Source organism: Aotus nancymaae, unplaced genomic scaffold (genome assembly GCF_030222135.1).
Source record: "Aotus nancymaae isolate 86718 unplaced genomic scaffold, 86718_ANA_hifiasm-v0.15.2.pri h1tg000058l, whole genome shotgun sequence".
In the NCBI taxonomy this organism is placed as follows: Eukaryota; Metazoa; Chordata; class Mammalia; order Primates; family Aotidae; genus Aotus; species Aotus nancymaae.
This window is the reverse complement of record NW_026988472.1, coordinates 11,301,331-11,315,939: the sequence shown is the minus strand read 5'-3', so window position 1 is coordinate 11,315,939 and position 14,609 is coordinate 11,301,331. Positions and strand designations below refer to the sequence as shown.

Sequence of the window (14,609 nt, the reverse complement as noted above, 5' to 3'; positions counted from 1 at the left end):
CTCCCAGAGCTGGTGAACATCGCAGATCATTTGGTCTGATTCCAACCCATTTCAAAGATGGTAAAACTGAGACACAGGAAAATCATAAAAGGGTGCTTAGGGCACTGGCCCAAAAAGGGTACTTAAGATTTCTCTGCCCAGATGCCAAAGCCCTAAGGTTAGCCCCAAATGACCTTAAAAAGTCCTGCTTTATTCGTCTATGACACACATTGGGGTTAAAACCCTAGGCACGCAGGTCTTACCACAACTGCGCCTGCGCGAGTCAGGACGTGCGCTTGCCCCAGATCTTGACGTTTCAGGCAGCCCCTCCTAATCCGGAACAGGACTCACATTCCGTTGGTCTTACCTTGACAGACGTGACCTTGATCCAATAAAGATGAAGGACTGAGTCCCGCAGAGCCAATAGCGAGAGTCCTAGGGGTGGAGGAGGCGGACTCTGTGAGGAAACAAGAAGACAGGCCCAAGATGGAGGCGGCGGCGGCTGTAGCGGCGTGACAGGTGAGGGCGGGCCCGGGAGGGCTCGGTTTCAGGAGCGGCTGCCGGGCACGGGCAGGGAGCCTGGACCGAAAGCTCAGCTCCAGGATGGCTGCGCCTGGGCCCCGGCGTCCCCTGCCCGGAACCGGAGGAGTGGTTTGACCCGGGGCGAGACCATCGTCGACAGCGGGGGTGGGGTGGATAACAGGAATCGGCGGGCAGCGGGTGATGGTTTCGCCCGCTGTTTGTGGTGGTGCGCCTGCGCAGAGCCGGAAGCCCTTTGGTAGGAGGGACCCGGTAGATTGGTGCCGGAATACCCTCTTAATTCCCCTAAGGCGTCCGATGACCTTTCCTTTCCAACTACGGGTAGTGCGTCTCGTAGATGCGGTTCACTTCCCGGTTTCCTTATTCTGGAACAGTGTCTGACCCCCCTGGGAGAAAGTCAGTATTCTCGCCTTGGTCCAACCTTCCGTAACCGCCTTCCATGAGCCCCCATTCAGTTTACGCCCATAATGTGCCTGTGACCCCTCACTGGTTGTCAAGGAAGATTTTGGAGCTCCCTCTTTACCTCCTTTTTTCTCCCCTCAACACCATACCTTCCATTTCCTTTTCCTATGACAATGTCTGGTGATCCACCAGTCCCAGTTCGGCTCCTTGTCTGCCATGTCTGGTCATCTCCATTTCCGCCCTTCTCATTACAGTCCCTAGTGACCCCTGTTACATTTCCCTTCCGCCTAGTGTATGGTGACCTCTCCCGCCCCCATGAACTCCTCATCATAGAGTCTTAGGACTTCCATCAGCCACCTAACACGGTGTCTGTGGTCCTAACATCAACATTACACTGCAGGGCGTAGGGATGCCCACAGTGCCCTTTAAGGACATGTTTGGTGCAACCTCCATCTTCCCCAAACTAAGAGTAATCAATATCTGATGATCCTCTCTTTCCCATCACACTGCCTGTGACTCCTCCCTCACCACAGTATCTGGTACTTCCCCCGTTCTCTGTTAAAAAGCCAGGACACTTTGGGAGGCCGAGGCGGGTGGATCACCTGAGCTCAGGAGTTCGAGACCAGCCTGGCCAACATGGTGAAACCCCTTCTCTACTAAAAATGCAAAAATTAGCCAGGTGTGGTGGTGGGCGCCTGTAATCCCAGCTACTCGGTAGGCTAAGACAGGAGAATCGCTTGAACCTGGGAGGCAGAGGTTGCAGTGAGCCAAGACTGCACCACTGAACTCCAGCCTGGGCAACAAAGAGGGAAACTCCGTCTCAAAAAAAAAAACACCACCACACAGGACATTCTGTTCTTGCTGCTTATGTACCTGACAGCTCTGTGCAGTGTGTACTGACTTCCCCATTGGTCCCAAGCACAGAGTCTTATGTGCTTCTGTACCCTCCAGGACAGTATGCGCTGCCCCTCCATCCCTATCCTCCCCCTCCCCACCCTGTGCAGTGAACCTGAGACCTTGTCACTCAAGAGTGAGATGAGCAACAGGAGGGTCTGAGCAGAGGAACTGGAAGGACTTCAGATGTGAGCAGGATCTCTTGGGCTGTCGTGTGAAAATTAGGCTGCAGGGGGCGACAGGAGCCTGGACTTAGAATTTTCTTTTGTCCCCTGCCACTTTGCTTCCAGAGGATCATTATTGGACATCTGAATTCTTCTGTCTGCCTTCTCGTAGGAGCCCCATGGCACCTGCCCAGCCCCACCTCAGCCCATCTTGACAAAGTCTAAGGCTCCATGGAGCCACCACGGGGCCCCCCTGCCAATGGGGCCGAGCCGTCCCGGGCAGTGGGCACCGTCAAAGTGTACCTGCCCAACAAGCAACGCACGGTGGTGAGTCATGGAAGCAAAATGGCAGGGGCTGTGGATGGACCCCGTTGTAACTCTGGGATCAAAAGGGTGACAGTGGTTGGGGGAGGCCTTTGCAGAAGGATGGGAACATCAGCTGCAGCCTCTATTGGGCACTGAGGACCCCTACATCTGCACATACACACAGGTAACTGTCCGGGATGGCATGAGTGTCTACGACTCTCTAGACAAGGCCCTGAAGGTGCGGGGTCTAAATCAGGACTGCTGTGTAGTCTACCGACTCATCAAGGGGTGAGTGTGGCAGCCCCATGCCCACCCACTGGGTGTCCCACCTCCTCTCCCTTCCTCAGTCATCTGATTCCTTTTGTACTTTATCACAGAGTCTTCCATTAGTCTTCCCTTAATCTTTAGTCCCCCCTTATCTGCTGGGTATATGTTCCAAGACCCCCAGTGGATGAAACCACACATAGTACTGAACCCAATTGCTATCAGTAAGAACTTTTTCCATTCTTGTCTTCTACCCATAAATGTAATAATGCCTTTTCCATCTTAACTAAGCATGTGTCACACTCTGGCCATCACTTTTGCAATCTGAGCTATGACATCAAAACTGGCATAAATTTATTTTTCCTTCTTCAGAATTCCAAAGATAAAAGACTTTTTCTTACAGTAGATCTCAACAACCTCAGCATATGATTTTCTTTTAAGTCAAGAACTTTTACCTTTTTGCTTAAAGGAAGCACTTTACAGCTTCTCTTTGGCATTCCCGAATTGCCGCCAACACTACTCTTGTGGCTTGGGGCCATTGTTAAGTAAAATGGCGGTCACTTGAAGACAAGCACTATGATATTGAGTCAGTTGTTTGATAACTGAGCAGGCTTTTAAGAGATGGGTGGTAACGCAGACAGTGTGGATCTATCTGCTAGATAAAGGGATGATTCACATCCCGGGTGAGATGATGCAGGATTTCATCACGCTACTCAGAATGCACGCAATTTAAAACTTATGAATTGTTTATTTCTGCAATTTTCAATTTAACACTTTCCTACCCGGTTGACCACAGGTAACTGAAACCGTGGAGAGTGAAACCACAGATAAGGGAGGACTGTGGTAGTTCAACAAATCTATGAGTTCATCCAACTTTTGTTTTGTTACTTCATTGGTTCATTGGCCTGTAAGGTCAGCAACTCATTGTCCCCTGGCCCCTAAGTCCTCACCCTGCTCCATCACTTCCTCCCAGATTTCATCTATTTTGTCTTTTGACAATTTCATGAATTCATCAGCTCTCTTCTTCCTCATTTTCCCCATTCTCTGTCTGCTGAGTTGGGTCTTGCTGACCTTATTTATTCCTCTCTCGTGAGGTTCCTTAATTCTGTATGCAGTTCACACACTGCACTTTGTTGTTTCAGTGCCTCCTCAGCCCCCTTTTCAGGGGCTGGCTTGGCGCTCTTGAGATGTAGTTGTTTAGTTTCATTTGCTTCTCCGCTTCCGTTTAAGAGCATGGACTCTTCACACCGTCCTGCCTCTCATGACACTTGTGGCCTTGGGCCAGTCACTTTATCCCTCTGAGCCTGTTTCCCCATCTGTAAAGTGGGGGCAAGGATAGTGAATAATTCCTAGAGTTGCTATGATGAGAATTAAACATGCCAGACATGACACCGTGGGTAGCAGGCTTGGAGGGACTTTTGGGGGTTCCCTGCCCCCCCATAGCCCCTGCCCACCCTCCCACTCATTCCCTTCCATGCCCCTTGCAGACGAAAGACGGTTACTGCCTGGGACACAGCCATCGCTCCCCTGGATGGCGAGGAGCTCATTGTCGAGGTCCTTGAAGATGTTCCACTGACCATGCACAATTTTGTGAGTGCAGGGTGGACATTGCGGGCAGACTATGGTTGGAGGGTGTCCTTGATCAGGTCTTAAACTTCCCTGCTCTGTGGCATCAGGTACGGAAGACCTTCTTCAGCCTGGCGTTCTGCGACTTCTGCCTTAAGTTTCTGTTCCATGGCTTCCGTTGCCAAACCTGTGGCTACAAGTTCCACCAGCATTGTTCCTCCAAGGTCCCCACAGTCTGTGTTGACATGAGTACCACCTGCCAACAGTGAGCCCAACCTGGGGTGGGTGGGGGGATGGGGAGCACAGAGGCCCAGCCACAAGGCCCTTACAGACAGCTGATCCGTGTCCCCTTGCTTTATACCCTTCATGCCGTCAAGGTTCTACCACAGTGTCCAGGATTTGTCCAGAGGCTCCAAACAGCATGAGGCTCCCTCAAACCGCCCCCTGAATGAGTCGCTAACCCCCCAGGGTCCCAGGTAGGGATGCCTTAGCTGAAGGGGGAGAAAAAGATCTGGGGCTCTTGTCGACCACAAGCCATACTTTATTCATTTGTTTACTTGACAAACATTTATTGAGCACCTACAAGTGTGAATAAGGGCATGAAACTGGGACCTTGGACAAGTCACCTGATTTCTCTGGGCCTCAGTTTTCTCATCTGTAAAGTGGATAATGATACTTTCTACCATATAAGGTTCTGGTGAGGATTAAATGAGTTAAGACATGTTCATTGCCTAGAACAGGATCTGGTACAGTGTAAATAATCAATTCTTTTTATTATTAATTATACATATATTTATAAGCATCTAACTACTTTGCTAATTCTTCTAGAACCATGTTCAAGCCTTTCCATTTTGAAATGTTTTATAAATTACTTCCCTTTTATTGCTTTTTATGTTAAATATTATAATAATACAATACTATAGCTATATTAAAATATATTACTGCTCTAATATATATTTTATAATGTGTATATTTTATGGTATATTTATATTATTGTTTCATGTTGTATTACATAATTTTACGTCACGTAGAACATCATACATGTTTATATAATACATAAAATAAGGTTAGGGTATTATTATTTTAATGTGTGTATGTGGATTAATTACCATTGAGTTTCATTTCAGGAGAGTGAAGGGAACATTAACATATTTTTGTAACTTTATGTTTAGCATATATCATATGTATAACATGCATGTATAACATAGAACATGGTAATATGTATACTTTAAAACATTGGCATTTTAATATAGATAATGCATATTATATAACATTTGAAGAATACATGTAATTATAATATATAATTATAAAATATTATACATTCCCCTTTCCCCACTATCTGTGTGGCTTGCTATCCTGCCTTTAGGCGTTTACTCCAATGTCACCTCCTCAGAGAAGTCTTTTCTAACACTTTCTAGGAACACCGTGTTTCCTTATTTTGCTTTACTATTTTTCTTTATTGCACCTGTCACCATCAGGCGTATTATATATTTGTTTTTTTATTTCAGCCCCATGAGGGCAAGAACTGTTATTTTGTTTTACAGTTTTATCTCCACCACCTAGAATGGTATCTGGCACACAGCAGGCACTCAATAAATGTTTCTTGAAGCAATGAATAATAGTACTGCCAGTGGACATTCGCTCTGTGTGAGCTAAATGCATGTTTATGGCCGGGGGTGGGGTGGGGGGCTTTCTTGGTTCTCTGATTCCTGACAGTGATTTCACAGCCTTTCCCCTGGCAGCCCCTGCACCCAGCACTGTGACCCGGAGCACTTCCCCTTCCCCGCCCCAACCAATGCTCCCCTGCAGCGCATCCGCTCCACGTCCACTCCCAACGTCCATATGGTCAGCTCCACGGCCCCCGTGGACTCCAACCTCATCCAGGTTGGTGCTGTGGGGGACAATGGCGGGGACCGCTGGACAGAGGGGAGAGTCATTTCTGTTGGCCTCCGTGCCCTCTTTTTGACTCCTGTCCCTCTTCTTCTAGCTCACTGGCCAGAGTTTCAGCACTGATGGTGAGTCCCCCGTGCCTGCACTCTGACCCTTGCCGCCCCACTTGCCTCCACTCACATCCTCTCTGTAACTGCAGCTGCTGGTAGTAGAGGAGGTGGAGATGGAGCCCCCCGGGGGAGCCCCAGCCCAGTCAGCGTGTCCTCGGGGAGGAAGTCCCCACATTCCAAGTCACCAGCAGAGCAACGTGAGCGGAAGTCCTTGGCTGATGACAAGAAAAAAGTGGTATGCTCGAGGGGGGACCTTTTGGGGGAACCAAGGCTGAGTGACGTGGGATGAGGGATGTGGGCAGGCCTCTTAGATGCCACCCATCTGGCCCACAGAAGAACCTGGGATACCGGGACTCAGGCTATTACTGGGAGGTACCACCCAGTGAGGTGCAGCTGCTGAAGAGGATCGGGACAGGCTCGTTTGGCACCGTGTTTCGAGGGCGGTGGCATGGCGATGTGGCTGTGAAGGTGCTGAAGGTGTCCCAGCCCACAGCTGAGCAGGCCCAAGCCTTCAAGAACGAGATGCAGGTGCTCAGGTGAGGTTGAACGTGTGCGTGGATGGGGGTGGCAGGCCTGGCCTTGGCCCCTCCGTGGGAAAAGGCCATGTTTGGAGTGCTTCCTGGACATCACTTGCATTTGTGTTGTTAAACCATCATCAGAAGTTGTTTCTCTCTGAAGAACATCCCTTTCCCCTTTGGGAAATGGGTATGTTTACAGGACCTCTGATCATGCAGTTGTTTGTGTTTGGGTTATTATTAATTAATGGCTCTGCCTCCAAAGTGTGGATCTTCTCAGTTGCCTGCTGTGAACTGGGTCTGGGTGTGGGCCATCACTGCAGTAACCCCATTGCCTGGAAAGCTTGCATCTTTCCTTCCCCTCTGCTTGAACTACATCAGTAATGTTCTGTTTATAGTGTTGGTTCTCATTATTCACTAATTCTAATGCCTTGATTTAAACAATATTATCATCACAAGAATCTAATCATTGCTTTATTATTATAATTGCTATTAGTATGTAATCAATACAGTATTCATCTAGCCATGCTAAGAAAGCCAGGTGTCCCTTTTTTGCTGCTATAGTTACTATGTAGCACATAGTAACTATAATAGTACTGCCAGTGGACATTTGCTCTGTGTGAGCTAAATGCATGTTTATGGCTGGGGGCCTGTATACCTATATACTACAGGTAGTACTGGATAGCTTCTACCAGTTCTGGGGATGTCAGCATGGGCTTTTCCTTTCTGTCAAATGGGCACAATTATGTTACAGAGAATAAGGTAGCTAATATAATGATCAGTTTTACAGTTGAGGAGCCTGAGACCCAGAGAGGTTAAATGACCTCCCCAAGGTTGCACAGTGAGTAACTGGTGAAGCCTAGATTTGAACGTGAGTCCAGACTCCAAGCTCTTTACCTCTAAGCTTCTCATGCTGCTGAACAGGCTCTAATCACACATCACCAATGTTTTTACCCTACATTTATCCATATTATGTTGATACATCAGTGAGGAAGGTTGGCATTCCACCTTCTCATCTGTGAGATGGTCACAGACCCAGGTAATGGTCAGAGTCAGAGGGGTGGGGGATGTTCTTGATTAGAAATGCTACTGTAGGCAGGAGGGGGCAGCAATTACTCCCTCCTGCTTTTGTTGGGAGGCTCAGATGGGGAGGCTCCGCATATAAGCCCACAGCAGAGAGTCATAGCCCAGTAAATATATCTCACAAATTCATGGAATCTGGCAATGCTCTGGTCCTGAGTGCCCCAAAAGACAGGGTGAAAATGAATGACCGAAGAAGGTGAAGAAGAGTGCCACTCCTGATGCTCAGTAAGTGACAGTCGCTATGTTTCCTCCCCACCTCTGACAATGCCCTCCCTGCCTGCAGGAAGACGCGACATGTCAACATCTTGCTGTTTATGGGCTTCATGACCCGGCCGGGATTTGCCATCATCACACAGTGGTGTGAGGGCTCCAGCCTCTACCACCACCTGCATGTGGCCGACACACGCTTCGACATGGTCCAGCTCATCGATGTGGCCCGGCAGACTGCCCAGGGCATGGAGTGAGCCTCCTGGCCTGGGGAGGGGTGGGGGAAAGGGTGGGGGAGATGAGGTAACCCCCAGCCAATCCGCCACCTGCCTCCACCCCCACAGCTACCTCCATGCCAAGAACATCATCCACCGAGATCTCAAGTCTAACAGTATCTATCTGTCCCTGGGCTGGGATTGGGGTGGGAGCGTCAAGGGCTTAGAGGGTGCCTCTTGTGGGGGTTCTGGGGATTACAAGGGAGGGCCATGTGTATGTGTCCCATAGCTCCTTGCCAGGTAGCAGAGCTGTGTCTGATGAGGGGGCTTTAATGGCAGTCTCTTGGTCAGAAGTCAGAGGTGTGGCTGGTTCAGGTGCTGTTCTTGGGGACTCTGGTGAAGGTCTGATGTGTGACAGTTGTGGAGGGCTTTATGGTCGGCATCAGAGGCATGGTGGGTTCAGGTGCCCTCCGAGGGGCTTCCTGGTCAGGAGTCACAGCAGCACTGAGTATGGGAGGCATTAGTAGGCGTTCCCTGCCCACGTCAAGGTTGTGGGTAGTTTGTGTGATATTAGGGGGCTCCTGGTCAGGATCAGAGGGATGAGTGGTATGGGGGCACCAATGGGAACCTCACAGGCAGGGTGAGAGGCATGGCTATTAGGAGGCCCTGTAGTGGTCCTTGACTCTGGCGGACATCTTCCTACACGAGGGGCTCACGGTGAAGATTGGTGACTTTGGCTTGGCCACGGTGAAGACTCGATGGAGCGGGGCCCAGCCCTTGGAGCAACCCTCAGGCTCTGTGCTGTGGATGGTGAGTTGGGCCAGGCTTGATGGGGGCCACGTGGGGACGCAGGCTCCTGGATTGGGGTGTGTGGGGCTGAGTAGGAATGGGGATGCCTGTGCCAGGTGTGGGTGTCTGGACTCCTCATGTCCTACCTCGTGTGGGTGGCTCTGGATTGTACCCTGTGTGGCCAGTGGGATCTGGGACTGCGGGCTAGCCATTTGCTGACCTGGTCTGGTGTTGTAGGCAGCTGAGGTGATCCGTATGCAGGACCCGAACCCCTACAGCTTCCAGTCAGATGTCTATGCCTACGGGGTTGTGCTCTACGAGCTCATGACTGGCTCACTGCCTTACAGCCACATTGGCTGCCGTGACCAGGTGAGCCCCACACCGTACCCACAGTTCCCTGAGCTGAGGGATCCCCTCAGGCATCCATACCCCATATCCCCTCCTTTGCACAGATGAATGCCGCACTTTCCCCAGAAACCTAAAATTTTACTGGATAAGGACTCCCAGAATCCCCTGGGCTCCAGACACCTATAATCAATTCTCTGGGTCTTCCCTACTCCAACTTCCCTCTTCTCACATCCACAGTCCTCTGGGACAAAAATCCTCGAAGTCCAGAATGCCCCAGATCTCTATACCTAGAATCCCCCGAGGTCCCCAAATACCCCAAAGCCGTCTGTACCCCTAGATGCCTATAGTCCTCTGCTCTGGGTACTCAAAATGCCGCAGGTCCTCAAAGCCCAGATCTAATTTCTCCCAAGATCCCATTTCTCCCCAAAAACAGAACCCCTTTGTGCTTCTGGAATAGTCACAGGTACCCACAGTCACCTAGGCCTTGAGTATCTAGCAGGCCCCAGGGCCAGGATACCTGGAATCCTCTAGACCCCAGACCCCCACAGAAGTACAAACTCCCCAGACCCAGAACTCCATGTTTCCCTGAGACTCAGTACTTTTCAGGTCCCTAGGGCCCCTAGAAACCTGTGGACCCATAATCCTCTGGGCCCCAGATACCTACAATCCTTGACAACCTCAAATTTAAATTCCTCTGTTCTACAAGCAGAGAGTCCTCCCAAGTCCTCAGGGACAGAGAATCCTCTGGACCCTAATACTGACAGTACCCCAGTTTGCCAAAAATGAACCTCCCAAGTCCCTCAATACAGAGTTCCTTGGGCCTTCCAGCCCCTGACCCCAGATCACCCTTTTCCTGGTCTCCTCTCCCCACAGATTATCTTTATGGTGGGCCGAGGCTATCTGTCCCCAGACCTCAGCAAAATCTCCAGCAACTGCCCCAAGGCCATGCGGCGCCTGCTGTCTGACTGCCTCAAGTTCCAGCGGGAGGAGCGGCCCCTCTTCCCCCAGGTGGGCTGGGTAGGAGGGCTAGACATCTTGGGTGGGGGACTCTGGGATGGAGGAAGACTGAGATGGAGGCAGATGTGAATGTGAACTGTGTTGAAAGCTCAGAGGTACAGAGAGAGAGAGAGACAGAGAGAGAGAGAGTGTGTGTGTGTGTGTGTGTGTGTTTCCCCATGAGACTGGGGTCTGGGGCTGTTGGGATGCCCATAGGGCCCTGGACACCCCTGCTCACCCCCACCTGCCCTCAGATTTTGGCCACAATTGAGCTGCTGCAACGGTCACTCCCCAAGATTGAGCGGAGTGCCTCGGAACCCTCCTTGCACCGCACCCAGGCTGATGAGTTGCCTGCCTGCCTACTCAGCGCAGCCCGCCTTGTGCCTTAGGCCCCACCCAAGCCACCGGGGAGCCAGTCTCAGCCCGCCACACCAAGGAGCCTTGCCCACCAGCCACTTAATGTTCGTCTCTGCCCTCATGCTGCCTCAGGATCCCCCATCCCCTACCCTGGGAGATGAGGGAGTCCCCATGTGCCTTTCTGGTTCTTCTGGAATTAGGGGACCCCCCAAAATCTGAGCCCCCTGCCTCCTCCATCATTTGGTTTCCTCTAGGCTTTGGGGATACTTGTAAATTTGGGGAGCTCTTCCATCTCCAAAGGCTGGGATTTGTGGCAGGGATTCCATTCAGAACCTCTCTGGAATTTATGCCTGATGTGCCTTCCACTGGATTTTGGGGTTCCCAGCACCCCATGTGGATTTTGGGGGGTCCCCTTTGTGTCTCCCCTGCTATTCAAGGACTCCCCTCTTCACCAAGAAGCACAGAATTCTGCTGGGCCTTTGTTTGTTTATTTTGTTTCCCGACTCTTCTCTTGGGGTTCAGAGCCGCTGAGGGGTGGGATGAGTCCAGGCAAGGAGTGGAGGTCAGGCGGAGGTGCGGACCACATAAACAGCGTCACTGCACGCATCACCACAGGCGGCACGATGAACGAGGACCACATATGCCAAGCACGGCACAAGAGGAGGCCACGTCAGTCACAGACACAGACATCACGGCAAAAGTGGGGAAGCGGGAGACCACTGGCCTTCCGTGTGCAAAGGATTCTGGGAAGATGGGTGGAGTTTGCATATTTAAAGACAGCTGTCAGAGGCAGGAAACGGGAGGGGGGTCCCTGGGGGAACCGAGGGGTCCTGGAAGTGAGAGGAGCTCCCAAGGTATTGAATGGGGTTTGAGGGGAGCTGGTGAGGGGAAATCCTTGTGGGGCTAGGTGTTGGGTGGCGTTTGAGGATGCGGATCTTCAGAGAGATGGAAGATCCATGGGAAGGGGCTCAACAGTAGGGGTTTCTTGAGGATTTGGAAAATTGTGATGGGAAATAGGTGTGCTGGAGAGATCTGGGACCAAAAATGGGGTTTTCCAGGAACTTCAGGGCTCCAGGAAGGGATTCTGCAATGGATTGCCTGGTATTTGGGCATTTCCAGGAAGGAGTATGCCCTCTGGGGAAACCAGGGGCGGAGGTCTTCAGGAATCTGGAGGTCCTAAAACAGAAGTGGATCTTGAAGTGACCAGGAGTGGGGTTTCTAAAAGGACTTGGGGATTCCACATGTGAGAACTAGATTTAGGGCCAGGAGTCAGGTTTCTCAAGGTACTGGGGGATCTTGAGGAATGAGAGGTGGAATCTTGGAGAACCGGGAGATGGGTTCTCAAGGGATTTGGAGACTCCAAAAGTGAGAAATGGATTCAGGGCCCAGAGAAGGGTTGCCCAGGGATTTTGGGGTTCTCAGTGGGGTATCAGTCGGAGAAGAGGCTGGCGAAAGACTTCCTCAGGCTGCGGATGGTCTCAGCTTTCACCTCGTCCTGGCTAAGGCTGGGCCTGGGCGGGGCTGGCTCTGGAAGGTTGAAGGCATTGGTCAGAGACTGGGATTTGCTAGAGAGAGACAAGGTGGAGGCGTGGGAGGAAGGGGGGAAGAGGAAGGGGAGGAAGGGGAGAGAAACACAATGTTACCCCAGGCCCGGCCCCAGCCCTGCCCCTCTGATCCTGGGGCTGTGCCTGTGACCTCCCCACCCGCCACCATGGGCCTGGACCCTAACAGGTTCTCAAGGCTGGGAGGACTCAGGTGGAGTGGGTGGAGTCCTGGGCCAGGGAGGTGGGATCTGGGACAGGCTGGGAGGACTTGGATCCAGGGTAAAGTGTGGAATTCATGGGAATAGTCCTGGGCAGAACCTTCTCTGTGAATTCTTGGCTAGTTTGATACAAAGGGGAAGATGAGCCAGGGAGGTTTCCAGTCTAAGGGTGGGGTGTCTAGGAGGGCATCGGAAAGGCTTGGACCAAGGACAGGCTGTTGGGCAAGTCAGCCTAAGACAGAGCAGCTGGGTAGGGCAGGGAGGACGTCTGAGCTGGGGTGGGGGTTGGAATAGACTGGAAGAGGCAGATGGGTGATGATTCAGGGGGAGACTGTGATGGGCCAGAAGGATGTGAAGGAAGAGAAAAAGTATGAGGATGGAGTGGGAAGAGCGGGATGATGGAGGACTAGGACTCAGGCCAGGAGTTTTGGGGATGGGTTGGGAGGGAGAGGGCCAGTTTGGCAGGGAAAGCTCTGGGCTGGGCAGGGAGGTGCCGACGGTAGGTCACCAAGGTGCCTGGGAGGCCCTGGAGGAGGAGACTTTCCAAGGGCCTATGAGGAGGAATTCGAACTGAGTGCAGTTTCTCTGGCATTCTGGCACCAAATTCCTGGGGTGAGGGGGCGGAGCCTCTGGTGGGCCCGGAGGCTCGAAAGCTTCGGGGAAGGGCTTGGCCCAGGCTAGAGAGAGTTCTTGGGGATCCCTGCATAGGACCTGGGTCTGAGGAGCATGGGAGCTAGGACTGCTCTACTGGGGTACGGGCCCGCTTTGTGAACAGCAAGGCAAGGTCTGCTGTAGGGGTCCCCTTACTTGAGCTGGGGGTGCGGCGGTCCCCCGGCAGTGGCGGTGGCGGGTGGCGGCACGTCCTGGCTGGGTTTCTGGGCCAGCTGTGGCTTGGTGGGACGTCCAGCGGGCCCCGGGCCGCTGGGCCGAGGCTGCTGCGTGGTGGGTGGCCCAGTGCGGGGCACAGGACCCGCCTGGCTGGCCTGGCGTGTGGGGCCAGCTGGGCCTGGGGGTTTCTGGGGCGGGCCCTGGCGCTGCTGCCCGCCCGGTGGGGCCCCAGGGGCCTTTGGCGGAGCCGGGCCGGAGACGGATGTCTGACGGGTAGCCTGTGGGGGGCCAGCCTGGCGCTGGGGAGACGGAGAGGCGGGCGGGCGGGCTGCTGGAGGCGCCCCGGGGCCTCCCGCCACTGGCCGGGACTGGCGGCCTTGACCCTGGGTCAGCGGCGCGGCCTGGGACGCGGGCTGCTGGGGCGCTGAGGTCGGACTTGGAAGACGCTGGGGCAGGGGACTGCCAGCTGGGGGTCCAAGGCCTGAAAGGTGCTGCTGGCCTTGCGGGGGCGGGCGCTGCTGCAATGGGGGTCCCTGGCGCTGGGGGCCTGGGACCGGCTGTGGAGGGCCGCCTGGCGGACAGAGAGAGAGAGAGCACGTGAGAGTGAGCGGGTGAGACACGGCGGGCTGCGGTAGGGGACTGAGGCCGCCTGCGTCTCGCTTACCCTGTGGTGGGGGTCGCTGCTGAGCCGGGGGCCCTGCAGGCTGCTGGGAGGTCTGGCGGCCCAAGGGCAGGGCCCCTGGGGACGGAGTCTGCGGCAGAGGAATGGAGCAGGAGAGGTTAAAAATAGTTACCAGCCCCTGGAGCATCAGCCAATGATGACAGGTTCCCTGTGCGCTGGGTGTTGCCCCATTTGTGGCCAGCTGAGTGTACGCTAGGTGGTGGGGTGGGGGACCGTTTCCCAGGGGTGGGGTAGGGAGGTGCTAAGGGAAGTCAGGGCAGCAGCTGCTTGTCAATGTTTTAAACAATTGGCAATTGCAGCCAGATGTATGCAGAGGTGCTGCTGTAAGCCTACACATCATCCACTCCATGGCACAGCCATGGCTTACCTCCCCACACTAGCTCAAGCCACTAGCTCAGCACCAGGGGCCTGACCTGGCTGTGGGAGCCCCTGCCAGGGGAGGCATCCCGTTGTCGCTGCCGGGGCAGGGCCTGAGCCATCTTGTTGACCACGAGCTCTACGATGAGCTGCTTGTCTTCATCCTGGTGGTCACCAATGAGCGGCATGGAGGAGCCCACCACCTGGGGGAGGAAAGAATCCATGAGGGGAGAGGCAGGCCACGTGCCTGAGGCAGCAGTAACACCACGCTTTCAGTGAGCCAAGGGCATGGCCACTGCCAAGCCCCAGTGTCTGAGGCACTGATTGTGCACAGTGAGGAAGGCTTGTCTGTTTC

The 14,609-nt window shown here is 53.2% G+C and overlaps 2 protein-coding genes across 5 annotated transcripts in view; one reads left to right on the top strand and one right to left on the bottom strand.

Annotated features, from left to right (window-relative positions):
* The first annotated feature begins 406 nt into the window (after window positions 1-406).
* ARAF (A-Raf proto-oncogene, serine/threonine kinase) lies at window positions 407-11,423 on the top strand. 3 transcript variants are annotated; one of them, XM_012477384.2, is made up of 16 exons: window positions 407-498; window positions 2,106-2,306; window positions 2,470-2,573; window positions 4,037-4,139; window positions 4,226-4,380; window positions 4,493-4,591; window positions 5,843-5,999; window positions 6,103-6,130; window positions 6,205-6,350; window positions 6,449-6,651; window positions 7,997-8,173; window positions 8,265-8,311; window positions 8,827-8,945; window positions 9,162-9,293; window positions 10,146-10,280; window positions 10,523-11,423. In XM_012477384.2, the coding sequence occupies exons 2-16, from the start codon at window positions 2,211-2,213 to the stop codon at window positions 10,655-10,657; spliced, it is 1,836 nt and encodes a 611-aa protein (XP_012332807.2). In that variant the 5' UTR covers window positions 407-498; window positions 2,106-2,210; the 3' UTR covers window positions 10,658-11,423. The 3 variants fall into 3 exon arrangements, with proteins under 3 accessions (XP_012332807.2, XP_012332808.2, XP_012332806.2); XM_012477385.2 differs by having other exon boundaries at window positions 410-498; window positions 2,152-2,306; window positions 5,858-5,999; XM_012477383.2 differs by having other exon boundaries at window positions 410-498; window positions 2,152-2,306.
* SYN1 (synapsin I) overlaps window positions 11,092-14,609 on the bottom strand; it is a 49,568-nt gene continuing 46,050 nt past the window's right edge. Inside the window, exons 10-13 of one of the 2 annotated variants that reach the window (XM_012477381.3) lie at window positions 14,311-14,457; window positions 13,880-13,967; window positions 13,195-13,786; window positions 11,092-12,190 (exon numbers count right to left, since the gene is read on the bottom strand). In XM_012477381.3, the coding sequence (XP_012332804.1) occupies window positions 12,055-12,190; window positions 13,195-13,786; window positions 13,880-13,967; window positions 14,311-14,457 (963 nt within the window). In that variant the 3' untranslated portion in view covers window positions 11,092-12,054. The remainder of the gene's footprint in view (window positions 12,191-13,194; window positions 13,787-13,879; window positions 13,968-14,310; window positions 14,458-14,609) is intronic. The other variant, XM_012477382.3, reaches the window with a different exon arrangement.